General features: G+C 32.9%; 1 protein-coding gene across 6 annotated transcripts in view; it reads left to right on the forward strand.

The window, feature by feature from the left end:
• The window catches only part of FAM91A1 (family with sequence similarity 91 member A1), a 53298-nt gene that overhangs the window by 13970 nt on the left and 14867 nt on the right, over positions 1 to 24461 (forward strand). For all 6 annotated transcript variants that reach the window (XM_031947163.1, XM_031947162.1, XM_031947167.1 and 3 more), the window contains 14 exons: positions 5633 to 5700; positions 7359 to 7472; positions 8273 to 8363; positions 10221 to 10283; positions 14748 to 14854; positions 16572 to 16610; positions 17014 to 17126; positions 17523 to 17638; positions 18332 to 18444; positions 19160 to 19246; positions 21491 to 21623; positions 22006 to 22154; positions 23334 to 23468; positions 23632 to 23745. In XM_031947163.1, the coding sequence (XP_031803023.1) occupies positions 5633 to 5700; positions 7359 to 7472; positions 8273 to 8363; positions 10221 to 10283; positions 14748 to 14854; positions 16572 to 16610; positions 17014 to 17126; positions 17523 to 17638; positions 18332 to 18444; positions 19160 to 19246; positions 21491 to 21623; positions 22006 to 22154; positions 23334 to 23468; positions 23632 to 23745 (1442 nt within the window). The remainder of the gene's footprint in view (positions 1 to 5632; positions 5701 to 7358; positions 7473 to 8272; positions 8364 to 10220; positions 10284 to 14747; positions 14855 to 16571; positions 16611 to 17013; positions 17127 to 17522; positions 17639 to 18331; positions 18445 to 19159; positions 19247 to 21490; positions 21624 to 22005; positions 22155 to 23333; positions 23469 to 23631; positions 23746 to 24461) is intronic.

Here is a 24461-nt window from a genome sequence, read left to right on the forward strand (position 1 = left end):
TATTATATGGTATGCAGTACTAAGAATTTAGGCAAAAATAAAACCATTTCCACCTTCAAAGAGTTTCATTCTTCTGGGAGGAAGCCTGAAGAGAGTAAATGCAAAGCAGATACAAAATAAATCAAGTAATTTTGGGGAGTAAGTGGAATGTTAACAACTGGGGCAATCAAGAAAATCTATATCTAAGAGGTAGCATTTGAGCTGAGTCATGAAGGAAGTAATTATTCTAAGAGACAAAAGAGGAGAGAATTATAGGCATTGGACAGGGGGACTGCCTCTTCAAGGGCCTAGAGATGGGAAGTGTAATATCAGAGTATAGTAAGTAGGTCAATTTCATAGGAATATTGAGTCCATGTTGGAGAGTCATATGAATTCAATCTAGAGAGAGAGCTACTAAGACTTCTTTATCATGGATTTGAAATGGTCAAACCTGTGTTTTTAAAACATCAACCTGGAAAATGGATTGTGAAAAGGAGAAATAAGAAGCAAATCAATTAAGCTACTATTGCAGTTGTTGAAGTGAAAGGTGATGAATATTTGAAATAGTGTAGAAGCTATATAACTTGAGAGAAGGAGATGTGACGTTCGACCTGACAAGGTTTGGCAACTGGTTTGATATAAGGAGGAGGCTCAAGTGAAACTTTAAACACTCAAAGATGATGCTAAGATTTGGTGAGCTTGGATGACTAGAAAAATGATTAGTGATGCTATGAATACAAATAGCAATTTAGACTAAGGGAACATAGTAATATAAATATTGGTATAATTTCATTACATTAATTTAAGCATGTTAACATTTAAAATATTTAAATGGGAAAATGTGGTATGTTGTGAGAATGGATTGTGACAGTTTAAGAAATATTTCAAAGGCAGCATTGTTAATTTTCCTAGTATGTGGCAATAAGGGAATATGTGGTCTGCTTTGGAATTTTTGCTCTGGATGGTTGTGGTGTCTTGGGAAAATGTTCATGTCTGCAGTGTAGCTAGATGTGCTATCTTTCCATGGTGAGAAATGGAACACAATAATTGAAAATGTTTCTCTTTCTCTGCAATTCTACCCTTACTAGGACTAGAAATAGGGTCATTTCTCTTCCTTATTTTGGCAATAGCTGTATGTTTCTCTCCCTCCCCTCTTTATCCCACTTAGTCACTGCCATCAAATTCTCATGTTAAAATGTTGAAGCTAACGTAAATCAACTTTTCATCTAAAATGTAAATGAATCTTCTTATTTTTGTACCTATTCTCTGGGTTATGAATGCAAAAAAGGAACTAGTCATTTACAAATGAGGAAAACTTTTAATTCTTGGCAATAGAAAGGAAGCAGTGAAACAAATATGACTACCAGAAGAAAAGAAAGGTGTTGCTTAGGGAATTTATTAAATTGATAGATTGAGGGAATACTATGGAAAGATTATATAAAGATTCCAGAAAAGCATTTAATAGTCTCATGCTTTCATTGTAGAAGAGATGGATAGATGAAGGATAGAGGATATCAACTTAATTTAACTTAATTAGATTTTTAAATGATTGAATGACTGGACTCAAAAGAATAATACGTATTAATGAATTGATTTTAACCTAGAGAGAACTCTCTGATGGAACATGTCATAAATCTGTTTCTTAATTCTATAATGTTCATCATTTTTATTGTTGACTTTGGCAAAGGTAAGGTGCTTATATTGCAGATTAAAGTTGGACTGGATAGTTAGCATATTGGATAATAGCTTTAGGATCCAAAATGATCTCAACAAGTGAATAGACCAAATTATTTATAGTGATAGATTGAACTTTAAAAAATGAAATTGATAGCAGTAAATATAGTCATTATGTGGGGCTAAAATCAGCTTTACAAATACAAAATGGGACAATACTTAATTTGGAAAAGATATGGGGAATTTATTAGTTTGCAGTTTCAAGATGTGTCAGCAGTATAATAATGGCAACCAAAAAAGCTAATTTGATTTTAGGCAATACTAAGTGTTCTGAAGTTATAGTTCTGTGGTATTCTTATTCTTGATCATACTACTATTTCACATTATAAATAGAACATTGATAAGCTAGACTATGATCCGAGGAGGACTGTTGAGGTGGTGAATGGATTGGAATTTCTCTCCTGTGAGCACTATTTAAAGGAACTTATGATGCTTATCTTAAAGTGAAACTAGGGCTAGATTTTTAACTTTGTGAGTCATCAGCTTGGAGGTGATAAACCCATGGGAGACAATGAGGTCACCAGGAAAAAAAAATTAGAGGAAAAAGGCCTAAAACAGAATCTTAAGGAGAACATTCTCAGTTAGGGGACATGATTTGAATGGTGAGCCAGCTAAGAATTCTGAGAAAAAATAGACAGGAAAATCAGGAAACAATACTTTTCTTCTCCCTAAAACTAACAAGAGATTATTTAGGGAAAAGGGTGATAAACAGTGGGGAGGGAGGAAGAGAGGGAAAGAGAGAGGGAGGGAGGGAAGGAGGAAGAGAGAGAGAGAGGCGGGGGGAGAGGGAGAGGGAGGGAGGGAGGGAGAGGAAAGGAGGGAAAGAAAAAAGGAAGGAAGGGAAAAGGGGGAGAAGGGAGAGAGATGAGAGAGAGAGACTTTATCTCACAGAATAATGATGATAATGATATATATTCTATGAAGCGATCTTAAAGGAGAAGTTCCTGAGTATTTCTGGAAGTGGCAGTCAGATATACTGTTTTTTAGCTATTCTTCTAGTATTAAAGTGCAAGGGCTATGGATGAAAATGCAGTACAGTCAGTGAGAGAGAAGAGAGTCAGGCATTTAGTGTAACTGGGGTGTTGCAGAGCCAGGGTTCAGTGATTGCTATAATTGGAAGGAGTGTGAGAAAAAGAAGTATGAGAAAAAAGGAAAGTTGGCACAGTGAAAGAGATTAGACATGATTATGGTATATGAGTTTGAGGAATATGGGGGATCAAAGAATAGGAAGTGAGAGTTGGGGGTAATTTGCTCCTAGGTAGCCAGATATTGATTCTTCGAGAAATAGGGCCTGAGAAACCTTTGGCGTGAAATTGTTAGCTTTTGAAAAGGATTGTTGTGGGTGATAGGTAAAAAATAAAGCTGATAATTTCAAAATTTATTGTTGCTAACCAAGGGCCAGGTGTGTAAGGCCTCAGTGACTCTTTCTTGCATATCTAGGGATGGGAGTCAGGAATATGAAGTAGGTAGTGTTACATCACATTCTTCCCTTGCTTAGTCTATTAGCCCATCTGCTGCTGTTCTTTTGGTGGTGGTGTAGGAGGGGGCAGCACTGAGTTAGTAGATTAGTGTAGTAATCCAGCTGGGTTCCAAGAATACCTTAAGAAGGGAACAATATCAGTAGCTGGGGTAGAAGAGACTGAGTAGTCTAGTATACTTCAGTTTATTAGTGGAGGCCCATAGAAGGTAAGTGACATACCTGAGCTCACATGTGAGGACATAGTCAAGATTCAAACTCAGGTCCAGTGTATGGAGAGGTGGAAAGTGAGAGAAACCAGTTCAGGAGACTTTTAAAATACTGTATGAAGAAAAGATTAGGATGTGGGTTGCAATGTTGCAGAGAGGAGGAAATGGTGCAAGAAAATGAGGAAATAGAACTGATAATACTTGGTAAATAATTAGATGTAGGAAATGACAGAGAGAGGGAAGTCATAGATAACTTTGAGATTTTGAACATGAGTAACAAGGTGCCAGTAACAGAAAGAGTAAAATTGGGAAAAGTGGCAAGTTTTGTGAGGAAGATAAACTCGTTACGTTCAAAACTTTTTTATGTAATGGACTGGTCAAGTCTGTGTACTCCTCAGAATAATGTTTTTAAATGCATAAGACTTCAAAGGAAACCAGTTATAGTGAAATAAAGGTATAACTTTCCAATCCAAGTCTACAGACACCCTTCCCCCTCCCTTAAAAATCTATCCATAGGCTCCTTTGGTGTTCATTAGGGCCCAAGTTAAGAACTCCTGCTTTAGATGGACATAAATGTTCAATAGTGAGGAGGTGGAGGCAACAAGGGAAGATTGTTCTTTTTGAAATTTGGCAGTGAAGGGAGAAATAAACATAGGATGATAATTTGAGGTCTGCCAGTCCAGGGAAAGAATTTTGTTTTGTGTTCAGGATAGGGAGATGAGTATATCTTTAGTCGGTGGGGAAGGAGTCAGGAGAGAAGTAGTAGAGACTAAAGGTGAGAAAAATAGAGTCTGAATACTCAGGGGACTAGATATACTTATGGGTGGAGACATCTAATCTGAGACCATTCCATCTACTACAGGCTTGCTCTTTGGGGAAGAATAGGGAGTATTTGATGCAACAAGGTCATTGGGGAAGAGGAAGAAGAGGAGTAGGATCCAAGAATCAGGCATTTCCCATAGAAATAATTCTTAACACCTTGTTAATAATAACACCCTGTTAATAATAGATGCTAATTAGCATCTGAAAGGATTTTAATATCACCTAGTCTATTGCCTTTATTTTGCCAGGATAAGTTCTCTACAAGATGAGCTTTGACTAAGATCTAACAGGTAATGATAGACTCAAGAGCAGAACCCAGGTCACTTAGAACCCAGGTTCCCTTATTCCCAACCTAATAAAAATAATGAAGATGATTGGGATTATCACATACAAAACTATTCCCCACCATTAGCTGATCCAACAAAAATGAACATTTTTAATAGATGTCACCATACCAGATATTTTTAATCTCCAAGCTATGAGGTATGGAAAATTTTCAAAATATAGAGAATTAGTGGAAGGAGTCAAGATAATACAGGAATAACCAAGAGGTACATGTTATCCCCCATTCTCCTGTGTCTATAAGAGTTTTTCTAAAAATGTTTTCAGTGAGCCCAAAGATGAATATGTATCCCAATAGTTTTATTTAGTTGCAAAAGATGGTCCACTTGTGTAATAGGGCTTGGAACAAAAAAATCTAAAAGAATAATAGCAGACCAGTAACTTCTCCAATTTTTTCCTGCATTTCATTGTAAAAGATGAGAACAAGATGAATCATAATGATGATAATTATAAGTGATAACTTATATTTATATGACATTTTGGGGTTTACCAAACCCTTTGTCTTGCATGATCCTCACAATATTTTTTGAGGTAGGTAGTGTGAGTGTTATTATCCCTATTTTACAGATGAGGAAACTGAGGCTCAGAGAGGTTAAGTGACTTGTCCAAGGTCACACAACTATTTCATCTGCACCATGAAGTACTATTAGTATTAGGAGAGTACTATATTTCAGGTACGTAGGCTTTCATAGACTGACCTGAAAAACCTAACATCTGTTTTTATAAGCAAATGAATCCAAGTTCTAAACAAGTGGCATACATTAAAACCCCATACAAAAGTTTGGGATTTTTCTCCTGCTTCTCTTGAAATGAAGAGATTTTCGACTTTTTAACAATTGATTTAATTCAGAAAAAAAATTCAGTAATTACAATAATGCTTGCTGTTATGAAAGATCTTTTATTCTCCTGCTTCAAGGTATTTCTTACTAATTCTTAATTTTAGGATTTAATTTTCAATTAAATATTCAAGGAAAAATAAAAGCTGAGAATTAGTTATTTAGAATTATTTGAAATATATTAATATTAAACGTACTTAAAGAATTTGTAACTCAGAAGTTCTTTGTTACAGGTCTAAGGCTTCTTGGCATAGGAAGAAATCAGTATATTGACCTTATGAATCAGTGTAGGTCATCAAAAGTAAGTTTTTTTTTCCCCTTTTTCTGTTCTCTTATCAAACAGTCCTGTTTAATGTGTTTATTTTTGTAGTAGTAGGATCATAAATTGCAGTTCCTTTTATTAAATTAGTCTTTCAAAACACATTTATGCAAAAAAATTTAATTATCCCCTGTAGTTAATTTCTTACATGTTAGTGTACTGAAAAACAAGATTTTAAATATATATGTTTAAACTTAAAAAAATAAGTTTGGATACTTGCATTTTTTTTATTTCTTAATTGACTTCTTAATATTAGCTACATTGAAGAAGTGGCTACACCATTTCAAATAGTTTTCACCTAAATTTGTATCTCTTTGCCTAAATTTTTAAAATTGGGTCAGGTCACTAGAAGTTAGAGTCCTAGGAGATGAAAATATTTTTCCCTTCAAAATTCTTGTGATGTACGCATACCCAAACATGTCTGCATATATGTGTGTGTGTGTGTGTGTATACACACACCTTCATACATGTATGAATACACAAATAATTCTGAATACTTTCCTGCCTCTGTCCTAGACCTATGATTTTATCCAAATGGGGTAATTCTTACTTAGAAATTGTTTCTTCTCAAACTACTTGGGAATGAGTGTCTTTTCTTAATGTGTTTGTCCTTGGATACTGAGAGGCTGTACAGCTGGCCCATGGCCAGATAGTCCTGTCAGGGGGCAGGACTGGAACTAGAGTTTCTTGCTACTATGTTTGGCCCTTCTATCCACTTCACGTTGTTTTTCCAAAATACTCATTGTATCCTTTAAGACATATTTTGAAATCATTGTATTCTCTTTTTTAGGGGGAGGGGAGTGATAAATTTTTAAAATAATAATTATAGCTTTTTATTTTTCAAAATACATTCAAAGATAGTTTTCAACATTCACCCTTGCAAAATCTTGTTCCAAGTTTTTCTCCCTTCTTAATTTTTCTCCCTTCTTCTCTCCCTCCCCCCTCCCTTAGACAGCAAGTAATCTAATATAAGTTAAACATGTGTAATTCTTCTAGACATTTGTCATGGTGTGTCAGAAAAATCAGGTCAAAAAGGGAAAAAAATGAGAAAAAAAAACAAGCAAACAAACAATAATAACAGTAACAAAAAAGGTGAAAATACTATGCTTTTATCATTCCCCACAGTTCTCTTTCTGGATGCAGGTGGCTCTTTCTATCACATTAAGAAGTCAGTTAAGAAATAGGAAAATGCAAGTATCCATCACAATTTTTTGGAATTGCCTTAGAATCATCTCACTGTTAAAAAGAACCAAGTCTATCACAGTTGATCATCATATAAACTTGTTGCTGTGTACATTGTTCTCTTGGTTCTACTCACTTCACTGAGCATCAGTTTATGTAAGTCTTTCCAGGCTGCTCATCATTTTATATAGAATAATAATATTCCCTTATATTCATATACCATAACTTATTCAGCCATTTCCCACCTGATGGTAATCCACTTAGTTTCCAGTTCCTTGCCACCACAGAAAGGCCTGCTACAAACATTTTTGCACACATAGATTCTTTTTTCTTTTTTATGATTAGTGTGTTCTCTTAAAGGAAGCATAAGATATTTTCTTTTGGCATAAGGGGAAGTCATAATTTTTTGGATGACTGTGCAAGATAATTGTTATCTCAAATGGACTGTGCCACTGCAGAAATTTTTCAGAAGGAAAACTGCTCGTGATCTCCTACCAGTGAAACCTGTGGAAATTACTATAGAGGCATGGTGGGTGGTTCAGGCTGGTTATATCACAGAAGATGACATAAAGGTAATTAAAAATTTTTTTTATTCTAAGTTCACTATAGAATTTTTAGTCATATTTGTTTTGAATTAGCTACAAAAAGATATATTTCCATATTTTGTTTCAATTTTAATCCTTAAAAAAAAATCCATTATTTCATTGATACTCTTACTATCTAGTCAAATTACAAACACTAATTATTTATTAAATTAAATGTTTATTATTAATGTGGTCTTCATTATATAGGTAATCTTCAGTATATCCTGGGATATCAAAATTCATCAGTCTTCTGCACCTGAACTAGCTAGGGTGCTTCATGTTTGATAGCATAGTCTGTCATCTGGTATCAGTGCCTTTTCAGCTTGGAAACATAACCAGAGACTGAATGCTGCTGTCGTAGCCTTTGAGAACCTGGATCATTTCCATGCTACAATAAGGCATTGTAATAAAAATCTTTAGATGTGGCTTTCTAATAACATACTATTTTTGTCCAAGAAAATAAAACTAAAAGTCTTAGAGTAAGTACTGGACTGTCATTAACTAACAAATAGAAGATAGTTAAGCATCTTTGTAGGCCTGTATAGCAAGCTCACTTGAAATGTTTGTTGTTGTGGGTTCTAGTTCTGGCCATTAAGTAAATGGATAATAATGTACACAATTTTGTGTGTCCTAAGATACTGAACAGATGGTGTGAATTATTTTTAAAAACTAATGAACTCATAATTTTATAACTCTAGCTTTAGTTTAACATTTTAACAATAGTGTTTTAAAGATTAATGGATTCAATTTGTATAAAACTTAATAAAGAATTTATTAATTTTCCCCAGATATGCACTTTGTCTGAGAAATGTGCTATTGATAAGATCATCGATTCAGGTCCTCAATTGTCTGGATCTTTAGACTACAATGTGGTACATAGTAAGTGGTTATTAAAACATTCCTTTAGGCAACATATGAACTTATATTTAAGTCATTGAAAGGTTTCTATTCCCTGATTGATGTAGATGAAACTCCTGTTTCTTAAGACATATTTTCTATGGAAATATGCTCTCAAACATATCAAGTGTAATTATTTCCTAGTAAAACATCATGAGAAAGATTTGTCTAATTTTGAGTATATTGAAAAAATGACCCAGTGCCATGACGAATACTAGTAAGAGAAATCTTAATAACTGTAACTTAATAACTTTGGGCAAATTACTTAATCTCTCTGAGCCTGTATCTTAGCTGTAAAAAAGGAATTGGATTAGATGACTTTTAAGATCCCATGTAATTTTAAATCTATGAAGCTGTGATTTTAAATATAACATAATTGCTGCTTTCAAAGAGTTTAGTTGGGAAGATGAAGGAAACATGTATGAAACAAATAGAGAACAATTAATGGCACTCCAAATTGGTTAGAGTTAGTAATATAAAATATAGCATTGACTACAGATAACCTCAGAAATTAGGAAAGGAACAATGTTTAGAGGATTTAGAGAAATAATAGAACTGAGTTTTAAGTTATTCTGCTTGCTGTTATAAATTGTTAAGAGGAATGAGTCTGATATTGAAAACAAACAATGAAAGAAAAGCTTCATTTAAAGGAATAAAATGTCATTCTCCCCCCCCCCCCCCCCCCCCCCCCCCCCCCCCCCCCCCCCCCCGTCACTTCTTAATTTTGAGATGCAGTATCGGGGAGATAGTAATACATTTTTATTTGTAGTTTGTCAAAATGAAGAAATATGTATTAAATACTAAGAACATTTTGCAACATATTTTCCTTTTTTTTAAGATAAATGTTTGAGGCCAGATTTGAACACTGACCTAGCTGATCTTTATTTATTCATTCATTCGTTTGTTTGTTTGTTTGTTTATGGCTTTTTATTTACAAGATATGAATGGGTAAATTCTTCAGCATTGACAATTGCAAAATCTTTTGTTCCAACTTTTCCCCTCTCCCCTCCACCAGATGACAGATAGACTAATACATATTAAATATGTTAAAGTATATATTAAATACAATATATATATGCATATACATACAGTTATTTTGCTGCACAAGAAGAATCAGACTTTGAAATAATGTGCAATTAACCTGTGAAGGAAATCCAAATTGCAGGTGGACAAAAACAGAGGGATTGGAAATGCTATGTAGTGATTCACACTCATTCTCCAGAGTTCTTTGAAAATATGTTGCAATTCAGTTCCATTTGTTCAATAATGAATAGAACCAGCTACACCCAGCAAAGAACATCTGGGCTTACAGTTAAGAAGAATTGAACTTAAATCTTGCTCAGACAGACATTTACTAGCTGATTCCCAGGCAATTCACTTAGCTTTTCTGATTCTTTATTTCTTCAAATTATTTTCATTTCATCTGTAAAATGAGATACTAGACTCAGTGACTTCTATGCTCGTTCTAAATTTATGGTTCTCTGAACCTGTAGTTCTCCTGGGTCTTACAAATCCAGGAAAATTCTGATTTAAACTTAATATGAAAGGAGTAATATTTCACATTATGAAAGTGATAACTAAATATAAACTTTAATACATAAAAAGTAGACATGAAAGAATTTGCATAATTTATAATTGTCTATTTGTGGTAGAGGTTAGGAAGAGTAAAAATGAAAAGGAGTAGAATTTTAAAAATCACATAGAGAAATTGGGGGGAGGGAAGGAAAGCATATACTATCTTGCAAAAGTTGGCGGTTGGAGAGAATAACAGAGGAGAGGAACAGAAAATAGTTATTAGTTTATTTGCAAATCTAAAACAATGTATGCTTATTTCTGTAGGTTTATATAACAAAGGATTTATTTATCTTGATGTACCCATATCTGATGACAGTTGTATTGCAGGTATGTATGTACAAGTAGTACAAATATATCAATGTTTATTAGGTGTCTACAATGGATGCAGAAAAATGTGTTAGGCACTAAGGGGGATAATATTTATGTAAGAGGTGATCCTTGCTTTTAAGAAGTTATAACCTAGTAGATGGATAAGATGCCAATTCAGATAGTTTTATATAGTAATATAGTATTTCATAAGAAGAACTTTTGCAGAGTTACAGAATGCTGTATGAGGAAGCTTGAGGAGGAATATTGTTATTGATGGATGAGGTCTGGAAGTCTATGGAGTAGGTAACCTTTGAGTTCTGCTTTTGTGGATAGGTACGTTAAGAAAAATGGGGGCGGGGCATTGATAACTAAGTTTCTTAATATTTTATTTTCCTGATTTCTTAAATAACTATTATACTTGGCCATCTTTATTTTTTCTTGGAATATTTTAATGTTGTTGTGTTTAAGCTCTATACTAGTTATGGATAAGACATACAATTTTAGAAGAGTTTTGAATCTCCTGCTGTCATGTGCTCTAGAGTATGTGAATCGTGAAGATGCTTTAATTGTCCTGTTCTGACATGATTTGAATCTGATAGTGAAAGAACTTATTTTGCTCATTTAAGACAATGTGAAAGCTTTGTTAACTTTTTTTTATGTGATTTGTAATTTTGAGTGGTATTAAAATAATAAAACAGATTTAGCCTCATAAAATATATTTAGATAAAATTTATATTAGAATCTACTTAGTCTTAAAAATATTCTAAAGAGAGGTTAATTGATATCACTGAATATATTTTCAAAACTTGAAACATAGATAGCATTAAACTTGAAAAACTTGAAAACACTTACTCCTAACTTAGATATTAAAGTATATACATTAGTATTTTTTGACTACAAAAATTATAAAAATACACAAGTATTTTTGGATACTTTCCTTTCACTGCCAAATTATTATTGTTAAATAAATAAGCTCTGATAATAGCTTCTATGCCCTCACTACCTACTCTCTAACTCTCTGGGTTGGCTGGCTTCTGTCTCTGACGTTGCAATTTTGAAAGTAAATGCTACAGTTGCTAAATCCAGTTACTTTTCTGTGTTTTCATTCATTAGGACTTAGTAGCTTCTGATGTTGTGGTTGCAGCTCCTCCTTGAAACTCAGTAATCCTACTTTATGCTTAGCTATCCTGCTGTTCATACTGCTACTTCTTTGCCTGGTTTTCCTGCCCATTACAGCTGGGCAGCTTTAGTCTGTTCTTCTGGCTCTCTGTTCTTTCCCTTAGAAAACATGTTGACTTTAATGATTTGAACTTTCACATCTATGTAGGACATTTTAAAATCCATTTCTAACTTGATTTCTCTCCCAAGTTCCAATCTTATACTTCTTAATGTTTGGACAGTTTCATGTGGTTACCCCACCAGCATTCAAGTTAAACAAATCTAAAGCTGAACTTATGGTAGCTGGGTGATAGAGAGAATATATAATAGTTATGTGACTGTGGGCAAAATCACTTCATCTTTCTTACCTTCAGTTTCCTTGTTTATATAATGAGAATAATTTCTAATTCACAGTGTTGTGAAGATTAAATAAGATAGCCTTTGTTTTCCTCATAAAACTTTTTAAGTGCTATATAAATACATAGAAATGCTTCTCATTTTCCCCCTGAAACTCCTTCTGATTTCTATGTTTCAGTTAATGATATCACTGTTCTCTCATATAAAATGGAGATAATAATATTTGTAATACATATTTTACATGATAGTTGTGAGAAAAGTATTTTGCTAAGCTTAGAGCACTCTAATAAATGTAAATATTTTTCTTTCTAGTTTCCGAGAGTAGTAAACTTGAAGTCTTCTTTTTTCCCCTTGCATTTGTATCTCTTAACACAGCGATTTTTATTATTTGTACTCTTATATCTGCTATTCCTTTGTTCATAAAAGGTTAATTATTTAAAATATCATTGTCCTTTTTCAGTGATTCTCCTTTATCTCCTTTCCCAAACAATTCTGCCTTATTTAAGTAAAACAAGCCAACACTTCAGTAATGCCTGCCAATGTATACAGTATTCTTATATTGGCAGCACTGAATAGAGTGATCATCCTGATGCCAAATCTGGTCTCAGACACTTACTTAGCTGTATGATTGTGGGCAAGTCACTTAACCCTGTTTGTTCTAGTTATTCATCTTTAAAATGAGCTGGAGCAGGAAAGGGCAAACCACTTCATTATCTTTACTAAGAAAACCTCAAATGAGATCACAGTGAGTTGGACATCACTGGAACAACTAAACAACTACAAGCTGTTACTGTCCACCACTTTTTAGCTAAGATGAAGGAGGTGCATTTCATTACTTAGTCCTCTGAAGGAAAAATTAGACATTACATTGAGGTTTTTCCTTATTGTTTTCCTTTTCATTAATGTGTAACTTGTTAACTTGTGCCTGTTTTCAATTGAATTTCTCTGAATTGTTTGTAAAATTCACTGTGTCTTCTGGTACAATTAACATTCCATTACATTAATATATCCTAATTTACTTAGCTACCCTTCAGTTAATGGACACCTACTTTGTGTTCAATTTTTTGATACCACCATAATTATCTTCCTAAATATTTTATATATATATGGGAATTTTCCTTTTGTTTTTTATCTCCTTGGGGCATATCCCCAGAATTAGTATCTTTGGGCCAAAGGCTTTTTAAGTTCAATGATTTTTTTCTATATTCCAAATTACTTTTCATAAGTGGGACTAGTTCACAGTTGTACCAACAATATGTTAGGGACTCATTTAATATAATCTCCCCAAATTTGTCACTTTTGCATTTTGTCATATTTACCAGTCTGAGGGATTCGAGATAAAACCTAAAATTGTTTTAATTTCTCTTCTGTTTCTGCTGCTATTGATTAAGGCTACTTTATGAGAACAATTAAGTAGGAAAAGCCTAATTTAGTCTTTCATCTCATGGTGAAACTAATGACATGGTTTTCCCTTGTTTCTAGTCTCATTCTTCTTTATTTATTTTGTATATTTTCATATTATAAATCTTCCAAAAGTACAATTTTGATCATAATGCATTTCTCAATCAAAAATCTTAAGTGATTTTGTATACATGAAGCAATTTAAACTCTTGCTTGTTCTACAGATTTCATCATAGTTTAGTTTTCACTTCAGGTCTTATCTCCATCTCCTCAACTTTTTCAACTCCATTTTAGCCAAGTAGAATTGTTGTGAGGAAAGCATTTTGTAAACCTTATATATACATTAATTGTTGTTCACTATCTCTTGAAAATATTTTGTAATTTCCCACTTTTAGGCTTTCATTTCTACTTGCTCACCCACTTGGTATATATCCTTTTCTTTTCTCCCTGGCATTCCTTTGAGATCTGTACTAAATCATATGTCTTTCAAAAAGCATTTACATTCTGAAGTTTTCTTTCCCCTTTCTGAATACTGGTAGCAGTTGTTTTTTCTTGACCTCAATTTGTTTGGCAATTACTTCAAAACTTTGGCAGCTATTGTTCTTGTATGCCTGTGAGTAGTGCTATAGCATACTAATTGCTTTTTGGTTCATAAATAAATACATCCTAAAACATTTTTACATCTACATATTTTTGGCAGTTTGTACTTTTAAGTTAAAATTCACTTTAGTTATAACATTTAAGATATAAGATAGAAATGGGGAAACCTTACTAATTTAAAAAGTAAAAATAAATTTATAACTAGCTTCAGGATTTTTTTCCATGAGAAAAATTTTGAAATCTGCTTTTAAAATGAAAAATAGATAGCATAAAAACTCAGTTAAATGAATCCAAAAACTTTCTAAATTATGGCTGCTTTAATTCTAAATGCGGCTACTTAAAGGACCAGGAGAAAGAGAGGGTTAAGGAAATTGAAAGAGATATGTGGAGATATATTAGGGGAGAAGCAGAAGAGGAGAAGGGATTGAGTACTAGATGGAAAGAGTAGAATCATAGAGAAAATGACACTTTCTTCCACCTTAGTCACAACTCTGCATGACACTGACCTCATTTTCTTAAGTCATCTACTCCCTGCCTTGGACCTTCTGCAGTTGTTGACCAAAGAATAATCCCAAATTTCACTGCAACAGCTTTGATTTTGTCCTTCATTTTTTCAATTTGTTTTTAAAGTTTTGAGACTATGGTCGTCAGTTCAAGAACTTTATATTCATTCACTGTAGTCTCCTTCAGCAGAAGTTCTCAGATAGAAGTTAGGTGATCACTTCTCTACATGTGATAAATGGACAATTTGTTTTAGCTTCCCTGATAATCTTGGGTTTTTATTTGGTTTTGGCTATAATGAAAACAGTGCTAATTGATAGTTTTTGGAAACTTTCCTTGGATCATTTAAATTAGGTCAAAGATCAGATTGAAGTGACTGACTTTTTTTTTCTTGGTAAAATATTTAAACGTTTGCTTTGTATTTATTAAAATTAAATTCCTAAGGAAATGTATATTTCTTTTAAGTACCACCACTTGAAGGTTTTGTAATGAATCGGGTCCAAGGTGATTATTTTGAAACTCTACTCTACAAAATATTTGTTTCAATAGATGAGCACACTAATGTTGCAGAGGTAAGTATGACAGTTCTTATGACAAACAAAATCTTAGAAACATAAAATATATTTGAATAAAGTAGATAAATTTTGCTTTGATGTTTTGAATAAATTGGGTATTTTAAACATTATTAAAATCTACTGTGTTTTAGGACTTTCATAAGAAAGTTATTTTTTCAAATTATTTTCTTTTTATTCATTTTGGAAATTTTAAAAAAAGGTCTGAGTTATTTTATCAAGTGACTTTCCATAATCATACTATTAAAAATATGAACCATATTTGTTTATCAAGGGACCTTTTAAAATCATAACTAAGTCAAGGAATAAATGAAATAAATGTTTGTTTTTTTTTTAAAGTAATTCTTTCTTCCCTTTGTAAAGTAAGTGAACAAATGAAAGAGCATTTATTTATTTATTTGGCATGTGCTGCATCCCAAATACTCTGTGTGCTAAATGCTGGGGATACAGATATAGAAACAAAGATAATCTCTGTGCTTGAGGAACTTATATTCTTTTGGGGGAAATAACTCGGGAGTAGTGGGTAGGGAGGTGTACTTTTCTTTATGGGGACCATAAAGTGGGACCATGAAGAAAAGAGATTTACATACCCTATTTATATTTATGATGTCAGAGCAGTGTAAGCATTGGAGGAGGATGGAGGTTGAAGGGTGGGAACTGGGCAGGAAAGTGACAGGGTTATAGAAGAAATAACCTGAGAGAAGGAAATGAAATGAAGCTTGGAGACAGAGAGGTAGCAGTCACCAATTAGGACAAAAGAACCTAGAGTGGAGATTCCTCCAGGATATGGTGTCTGGTATAAGTAAGAGTATGGAAGAGACGGTGAATTATGATGGCTAGGGCTTATCTTTTCTGTTTTACCTTGACTTGCACCATATTCTCCTGAGTCTTCTTTTTTGGATCCTTTCTCTTTTTTTTCCTTTATTGTCTGGGTTCTTTACTTTATGCAGTCTTCTCATTCTGTTTGCTTCTAATGATATCAGTTCAATTCAGGGAATATTATTTAGGCATCCACTATGGTCAAAGTGTAGAGGTAGGTATTAGACCTGTAATTTCATAAATATAGGGATTTCTCCAATGAGAAGTGTTTGTAGCTTAAAGTTTTAGAGTTTCCATATTTCTGAAGGGTGAACTGAATTGCTCAGGGTCTCCCAAACAAGTATGTGTTAGAGGCAATACTTGAAATTTGGTCTTCTTGACTCTTTATCCACTAAGCTGTTGCCTGCTGAATATTCACAGAGAATAAGGAGGTCTTTTATTATCAAAGAATTTAAAATTCCATGGGGATGGGCAGAGGGAACAAGTAGACAAATAAGGAAGTCCAAGATAAGTGTGGAAAGAATGAGAGTAATAAGAATAACAGAGGCATAGGGGAAGGAATTGGTAGGTCTCCCTGTGGAGGCAGAAGATCTGAACTTGGAAGGGAAGTCATTATGTTGAGAAAGGAGAGGAGGCATGTCAGCATTTTGTAGTTAGGAGCCGCCTAGTGTATCTGGGACTGATTAGGAACTCCCCCATGTGAGCTAAGTGGTTATGAGAAGTCACCTGAAAAGCCCTATAGAAGCAGATATAAGGAGTATTATGCCTTTAAAAAAAAATTGGTTGGTTCACTATCACTTATAATTTTTAATTTTATAATGATATTTTTTCATTAATATGCATCCACTTTTATAAACTTAATTTTTTAAATAATTATTTTTGACTTTTTTTCTCCTAGCTTGCAAATGTCCTTGAGATAGACTTATCCCTAGTGAAGGTATGTAATTTTATTTAGAAATTTGATTTTATTTCATTGTTTGAAGTGAAAGTTTGATGATTTTTTTTTGTCAATTTTTTCTTCTCTTTATAAGTCAGTAAGGCTAGGTGGATCGGAAGCTTGGTTGAGATTTTCAGGGGTATTCTAAGAGAGTAACAGATTAGAATTGTTAGAACTTTTAGAAAACTGACCTATATGAGGACTTTCTGGATCTTCCTGTATTTTTCTTCTCTGATATGTCAAGGGAGAAATACAGCTATCTAAAAAAAACTGCTTGGGTAGTTGTGAAGTGTGAAAGTATTTAAGAACTTCAATATAAACTGTCTTAGTATTTTCATTCATACATTCCCTAAGTACTTTGTTTTCATCTAAGTATTAATGCATATATTTTTTTTATTTTCAGAATGCAGTTTCCATGTACTGTCGATTAGGTTTTGCTCATAAGAAAGGACAAGTAATTAATATGGATCAGCTTCATTCATCATGGCGGAATGTTCCTTCTGTAAACCGACTAAAGTAAATATTTTTATATATTCATGGAATTTTTAGGATGCAAAGGGCTTTAGCAATTCAAAACTCCAGATAGAAAAATATGACTATGAATTAACTCAGCCAAGGTAATGGCTAATTACTGGTAGACCTGCCATGAGAATTTATTTCTCTTCATTTCCGTCCTGGTTCCCCTCTTGTCTTACTGTGCTACTTTTCAGCTGACTTTTCATTCATATATATTAACTCTTAATTGTATGGTAAAGACCATACTTGGTTCTTGGTTAGATCATGTCATCCATTTAAAATTGTCTGTAATATGCGTGTAAAATTGTGTGTAATAATAAGGCCGACATTAATAGATTTTTTAACAAGGTTATGTATAGACGTATATTCAATTTAAATTTACTCATTCATCAATAGGAGTACTTTAGACCCACAAAAGATGCTCCTTTCATGGGATGGTGGGGAAAGTAGGAGTCCTGTGCAAGAAGCTTCTTCAGCAACTGATACAGACACAAATAGTCAAGAAGATCCAGGTGAACATTGTTATATCTGTGAATGTAGAAAATGTAGAATGTGGAAAACATGAAATATTTCTGCATTGTATCAAAGCACTATTAACTTCGTCATATCTTCATGGTTGTTGCTTTTGTTTAAGAATTGAGGAAAAAATTGATATTTTTGGTGGCAAATGAACATAGAAAAATGAGGATGACTACTAATTTATTTTCTAATTCTTATAATTATGTAAAGGTTCAAAATGTGTGCATTGTATCAGATTTTTTGAAGAAATGCATGGTTAGAATTTGATGGTTGAAAGAATCAACCAATATATTGGTTAAAATTGTGAAGTATGAAAAAAACAAAAATCTTAAAGAGGAAAAGAAAATGATCTGTAGAATTTGTTGAGCTTTTTAATTTAAATAAAAATGAAGTTAAAATTATTCTCATGAAATCTTTCATATACATTGTAGTTTTACAAACAGTGATGTGTTTTTTAAGCTTAGTTTCATATTTGTATGATTGGGTGCCCTTTTTATGCCTTCAGTATTCTATTCATTGAATAATTATATCCTTTCTCATCATCAGTAGAAATAAAGTTGAAATGAAAGTTATGAGATTGTATTATTTTTAGATTAATGAACTGTTTTTAGTGACTACACAGATAAAACAAGCCTTTGATTTCACTGATTGTAAATATGGATTGCAATTTTTTTTTTTTAATTTAGCCGATACAGCCAGCATAAGCAGCTTAAGTATGTCTACAGGATACACGAAGCGTATTGCTTTCCTATTTGATTCGACTCTCACTGCCTTTTTAATGATGGGAAATCTTTCACCAGTATGTAATTTTCTTCTTAAAAGTTGAAAACTTTATGATGCATATGTACATTGCTTCATATGATTATTTCTTGAAAACGAGTATGCAAATATACATTCCCAAAGAAAAGAAAGGGTACTTTTTTCCTTGTATAGAATGGCAATTATAAATCTGAAATATTGCATATAACATTAGATTTTTTTTTTTGATTCATTAGTTTTGCTGAACTGTATTTTCCCCCATTTTATTCTTTTTTTATAAGTAATGGCTTTCTTTGAGAGGGAGATGTGTGGGGAAACACTGGGAAATGTAGGTGGTATATAAAAATGTATTTTTTAAAAGTATGTTTTTTCTAGTAACCCAAACTATATTTAAGATATAACTAAAAAAATCTTTGTGATATGAAGAAAATTCCCCCCCCCCCTTTTTTTTTTTTGCTGAGGCAATTGGGGTTAAGTGACTTGCCCAGGTGTTCTGAGTTCAGATTTGAACTGAGATCAGATTTGAACTGAGATCAGATTTGAACTCAGATCCTCCTGACTTCAGGGCTGGTGCTCTATCCACTGTGCCACCTATTTTTTTGAATTTTTTTTGTGGGGGATGGGATGGGAAGGAAAGACTGTAATGTAGTTTTTAAAAATTGAACCACATTTTAATTATATAAAAAAATGAAAAAAAAAATTAGAAAATGTTTATAAATTAAACTTGTTTTTTCTTTCTTGGATTTCTTATTTAGAACTTGAAAAGCCATGCAGTCACTATGTTTGAAGTTGGAAAACTATCAGATGAATCTCTGGACAGCTTTCTTGTAGAACTTGAAAAGGTAATTTTAAACTTTCATTGTGAAACTTTCAGCATAGTTAAATACACTTCTCTGCAGAAGGAACTAATGGGCACTGACTGCAATTAAGAAGCTAGATAATATTACAAGTATCACCATCTTTTCATATATTTATTTTTCTTCTTTAAATGTGTTAAATACATTTATTCTTGTCAGTTTTGATGCCCTAACATTGAATGGATGAGTCCACTGATTGCTGGAAAGCGTGACATGATCATCAATCTTAACTGTATAGAGACAATTAATTTAATTATATAGAAGGGAAGTTAGAAATCTGAGTCTAGAAGTAAATTGACTCTGAAATAGCTTTGAGGTTGTGGAAAGAGCATTGTATTTAGAGTCAGAAGATTTGGTTTTGATTTTGGGTCCTGCCTCTGCTGCTTTATGAGCTCTATGATCTTAGGCAAGTTTTTTCTATCTGGGCCCTTAGTTTCCTTATGTGTAAAATAAAAAGGATGAGTTAAATAGTTGTTAGTATCCTTTACAGCTCAGGATATACAATCTTGTGATTGTTTTCTTAAATTATAGCTTTACTGTGCCAGTGTTAAGTTCACCATTGGGTGAGATTTACCTGAACTTTTGTTCCACTTTTAAATATGGAACAATATCCCATGGTATCACAATTATTCATATCCACTCTCACTATCCCTTTTAGCATCTTGAAGACTTCAGCCATATTTGCCCTTAACCAACTTTTTCCCAGTGAGTACAGCCCTAGTTTTCCTAGCTATAAATCTTGATTGCCCCTTTATTGGTGTTTTTTTTTACCCTTGATATTTTCCTGTCTGTTGTGTTCTTTGTCTGCCAAGAGTTTGTGGGCTTAATTTGATCCTTGACTAATGGTATAGTGCCTTCTGGTCTTCATTTATCAGCCCTATATATTAATGTGCTATTCATTGAATTTGCAGTAATTCTAATTTGTTCCTATTTTTTGAAAAAAAATCTAATACTTTCTTTTTATTCCTTTTTTGTATGACTTGTTCCTGTTGTTAGTGCAGGAAACGAATTTCTAAAATAATCTTCATTACTTTTCTTTTATATGTCTTACATTGGATTTTTGCTGTTCTTCCAATATTTAAAAAATTACATCAATTTATTGTGCCTCTTCTTTACTTTTGAATTTAATTTCTTGTGTGTTAACACAACAAATTTGATTTTCAGGCTATTTAAAAAAAAAAAAACTTTATCTTATCTTTCATTAATATAGTAATTACCAGGTTAGAAAAGCTTTCTCTCTCATATTTCCTCCCCCCATAATTCTCCTTTATGTGTTATAGCTAATCCTGGGTAAAGAATTCTGTATTCTGAGGTTTAGTTTTTTTAATAGTAATTTCCTGGTTTTTAAAATTTCTAATTTTGATTTACTTTATGTGGTTGGTCTTGTCCACTCCACAGGTTTAAATTTTTTTTTTAATATGGGATATAAATATGTGTGTGTGTGTGTGTGTATAGGCTGTAAACATATATATAAATATGCTGTGGACTTGTCCTCTAGTTTTCCATATTCTTATAATGTATATGCTACCCTTCATATACAAAAATGATATTACTAACCCGGTGTCAGTAGAACATGTGCTTTGTATTTTATGTTCACTTCAACATGTGATGAGCAATACAGAGTTTGTGACAGGACTAGACAAAAAGAGAGGTACTATCTGTAGCCCTAACCTATATTTTTCCCCTTTGAGAGAGTAATTGATCTATTTGGAGATATAATCTATGACATTGCCTTCATTAACATCATATTCAAATAGCGAAGGGTTCACCTCTTGACTGTGTCTTCTGAAAGAGCTAGTTTTTCCTTAGGGGGTTTATTGAGGTGTTAGTTTTCTAATAAATCACTCTTGGTTTTGCTTTTGTCATTGTTAGCAACAAGTTATATGTCTGATTTTGACATTCCAACAGTGGATGCTATTTTGTTAATTTTGTGCTATCCTCTAACTCATTTGTTTTATTATATCATGAAGAAAAAGAAACCACTGTTCAAATTGTAGTAGTATCACTTCATACATATGAGTACTGATGGCTTTATTTCTCATTGCTGTACCTCTAAAGGGTTAATTGGAAACACAGATGAAGTGGCAGGGCACGGTTTCATACTGCTTGCACAAATTTACACATTTTTAAGTATAAACTTACCTGTACCTTGTAATGTGATGATTTATTAAAATGAATGATATTATTAAAGTGAATATGTTATTTGTTCGATTTATTCTCTTGATTTAGGTTCAGAGTACTGGTGAAGGAGAAGCACAAAGATATTTTGATCATGCACTTACTCTGAGAAACACAATATTGTTCTTACGACACAATAAAGATTTAGTTGCACAAACGGCACAGCCAGAACAACCTAATTATGGTATGATAATTGCATATAATTTCTAAAACCATGATTCTATGAGAATTATTTACAATAAAATTAAATAGGTCATATTTACATATTTGATCTTGAGGTATAGATAAAATATTGGGTTTGTAAGTAGGGTCATGGTTTTATGATTAGTTCTCTGCCAGCTGTACTTTATAAGTCAGGATGTGAATGGGCATTACCTTTAATTTTCCATTTTTCTAGCTAGTATGTCAGGAACTAGTCAATAGGCATAGTGATTTTTCCTTGAAGATTAGAACTTAAAACTGTTTTCATTAAGAAAATTCAAGGTAATAGACTTAAACTTTTTTTCTTTCCCATTATCATCTGGATTTTTGTTGATTCTTATTGTGTGTGCTTATTCATAATTCAGGTTTTCCTTTGGATCTTTTACGATGTGAAAGCCTCCTTGGTTTGGATCCTGCCACCTGCAGTAGAGTCTTAAACAAAAATTATTCTTTGCTTGTTTCCATGGCTCCCCTCACCAATGAAATCCGACCCATCAGCAGCTGTACTCCCCAGGTAATGACATTGTAAAAAGAATAAATATCTGCTCAAAGGGATAATAATGTTTACTTCTCCCTAGAAGACAACAGAGAGTGGCCATCATAATCCTCTTTGACCTTAAGTTGTTCTTAGGGGCCTCCCAGTTAACAATCTTGGACAGTAAATATCTCCGTCTTAGGGAGCAGGATTATCATCTTTGTTTGGAGAAGTTGTGAGTGGCAAAAAGGCGTTTCATTCCAAAATTAGAATTACAGTAAACATTCATTAATAAAACATTTTAAAGTACATATTCCTGAAAGCTATGAAATTTTATTTCACATTCTTGAGAATATGATAAGAAAAAATTAAATCTTTTGCAAATGATAGTGAAGATGTTATATAATTTGAAAATCATACAGCAAATGGTCCTATGGTTATCCAAAGTCTAGCAAGTTTAATGTTGTTACTTTATTTCATCTACTTTTATACACATGACAAAAAAAATCCTCAGTACTATTTTCAAGCCTCTTTTTCCCAGGTGTTTTGGAGAGGGAATGGTGAAGAGAGGGAATGTCTGCTGTATCAGGCCTGATGCTATTTCTTGTTCTTTGTCTATCAAAGTAAAATGTGTATCCCAATGGGAAGCCCTAGGTAAAATTCTTGAAATACAAATGTCCTGTACATCAAGTGGGGTTTGTAATTAACTTAGATTTGAATTCTAGTGCAATATTCTCAAATTATTGTTCTTCTAGGGGTGCTTTTACAAGCACAAAAATTTTTTTCCATCTTATATAAAGGTACTTACAATCCGCTAGTATTTAGTTACACACTTGTGCTCTTTGTTCTGTACATTTTTGTATCTTCCGCAGCATAAAATATAGAACTTTGAACAGAGCATGATGTACTCAGTATTTGTTTGAGGGAATGGTCTCACTTGTGACAAGTTGCATTTGCATTGTAACTCCTGAGGCATAATGAAAGTCTTTTCAGGTAGTTTATGTCACCTTTTCTTTCAATTGTTGGAACATATTTTTAGACATTATATCTTTAGGGCGTTTGAAATATATTTTCACAAGTGTAGCAATCCAGAAATGAAATATGTAGCAATTGTGGAAAAAATACTTGATTATCTGCTGTGCTTAGTGAACACATGAAGTTAATTATTTCAACTTCCCCTTTAATTTGGTATCAAGATCTGCTTTATTGTTGTTGTAGCACATTGGACCAGCAATTCCAGAAGTCAGTTCAGTCTGGTTTAAATTATACATTTACCATATTACTGGGCAAGGACCACCTTCTCTCTTACTTTCCAAAGGTACAAGGCTGCGAAAACTTCCAGATATATTCCAGGTACATTGAGTGCATTTGATTTTTATTTTTTATTTTTTAACATGGGAGGAAATAGTGCCAAGGGAGTGGAAGCTGTTATTGACCATAAAATTAATTATTTAAAATGTTTTTAAAATTATGTTTAGGAGTGATTGCTTATCTGTTGTCCATTTGTGTCCTATAGGGTTATGATCGCTTATTAATAACTTCTTGGGGTCATGATCCTGGAGTAGTTCCTACTTCGAATGTGCTCACAATGTTGAATGATGCTTTAACGCATTCTGCAGTTTTAATTCAGGTATTAAACAACCTTATTTGAAATATTCAAATTTGACTTTTTTTAGATAGTTCTCTGCATAGAAGGAGGCTGAATTTCAATTTGAGCTTAATTAATTTAGAATTGTGAGAATCACGTGAGTGGCTTCAGAAAGTCTAGATCCTGAGCCTGGTCAGGCCACTGGTTTGTTGTGTGGCCTTTAGCAAGTTGCTTGACCTCTCTATCTTGTTTCCTCATTAGTTAGGTGCAATAGATGGTACCTAGTTTTTGGATTGTTACTCTAAAGCCAACTAGTAAAGTTCTGTTATATGTAATGGAGGATAAACTTTTTACCTAAATATTAAAGCGACATTGTTTTACATTGTGTTAAATTATATTTTGAATTTATTTTGAAGAAAATGTCATACATTTATTTCTTTTGTATACTTTTATGTGTATTCATATTTTTAACCTGTTGTTTTTGCCTGTGAGATAGGATAACTGGAAAAACAAGTCTAGTAATCATCATACTTTAAGAGCAAAACATTTTTGAAAGTTCCATTTCTTTTAAAGTAGAATGTTTCAGTTTACTTAATTTTCCCCTGAAGTACTTTTATTTAGGCTCTTTTATTTAGGAGCCTTATATTTATATCAGAAAGATTACATTAGCGAGATTTATTTGTTGCTAAAATCTTTCAAAAAAGACAGGAACAGGTTGGGAAATTATTTAAAGGAGAATGTCAGGATACAGTTTTTAT

The sequence above is a fragment of the Sarcophilus harrisii genome, chromosome 1, assembly GCF_902635505.1.
Source record: "Sarcophilus harrisii chromosome 1, mSarHar1.11, whole genome shotgun sequence".
In the NCBI taxonomy this organism is placed as follows: domain Eukaryota; kingdom Metazoa; phylum Chordata; class Mammalia; order Dasyuromorphia; family Dasyuridae; genus Sarcophilus; species Sarcophilus harrisii.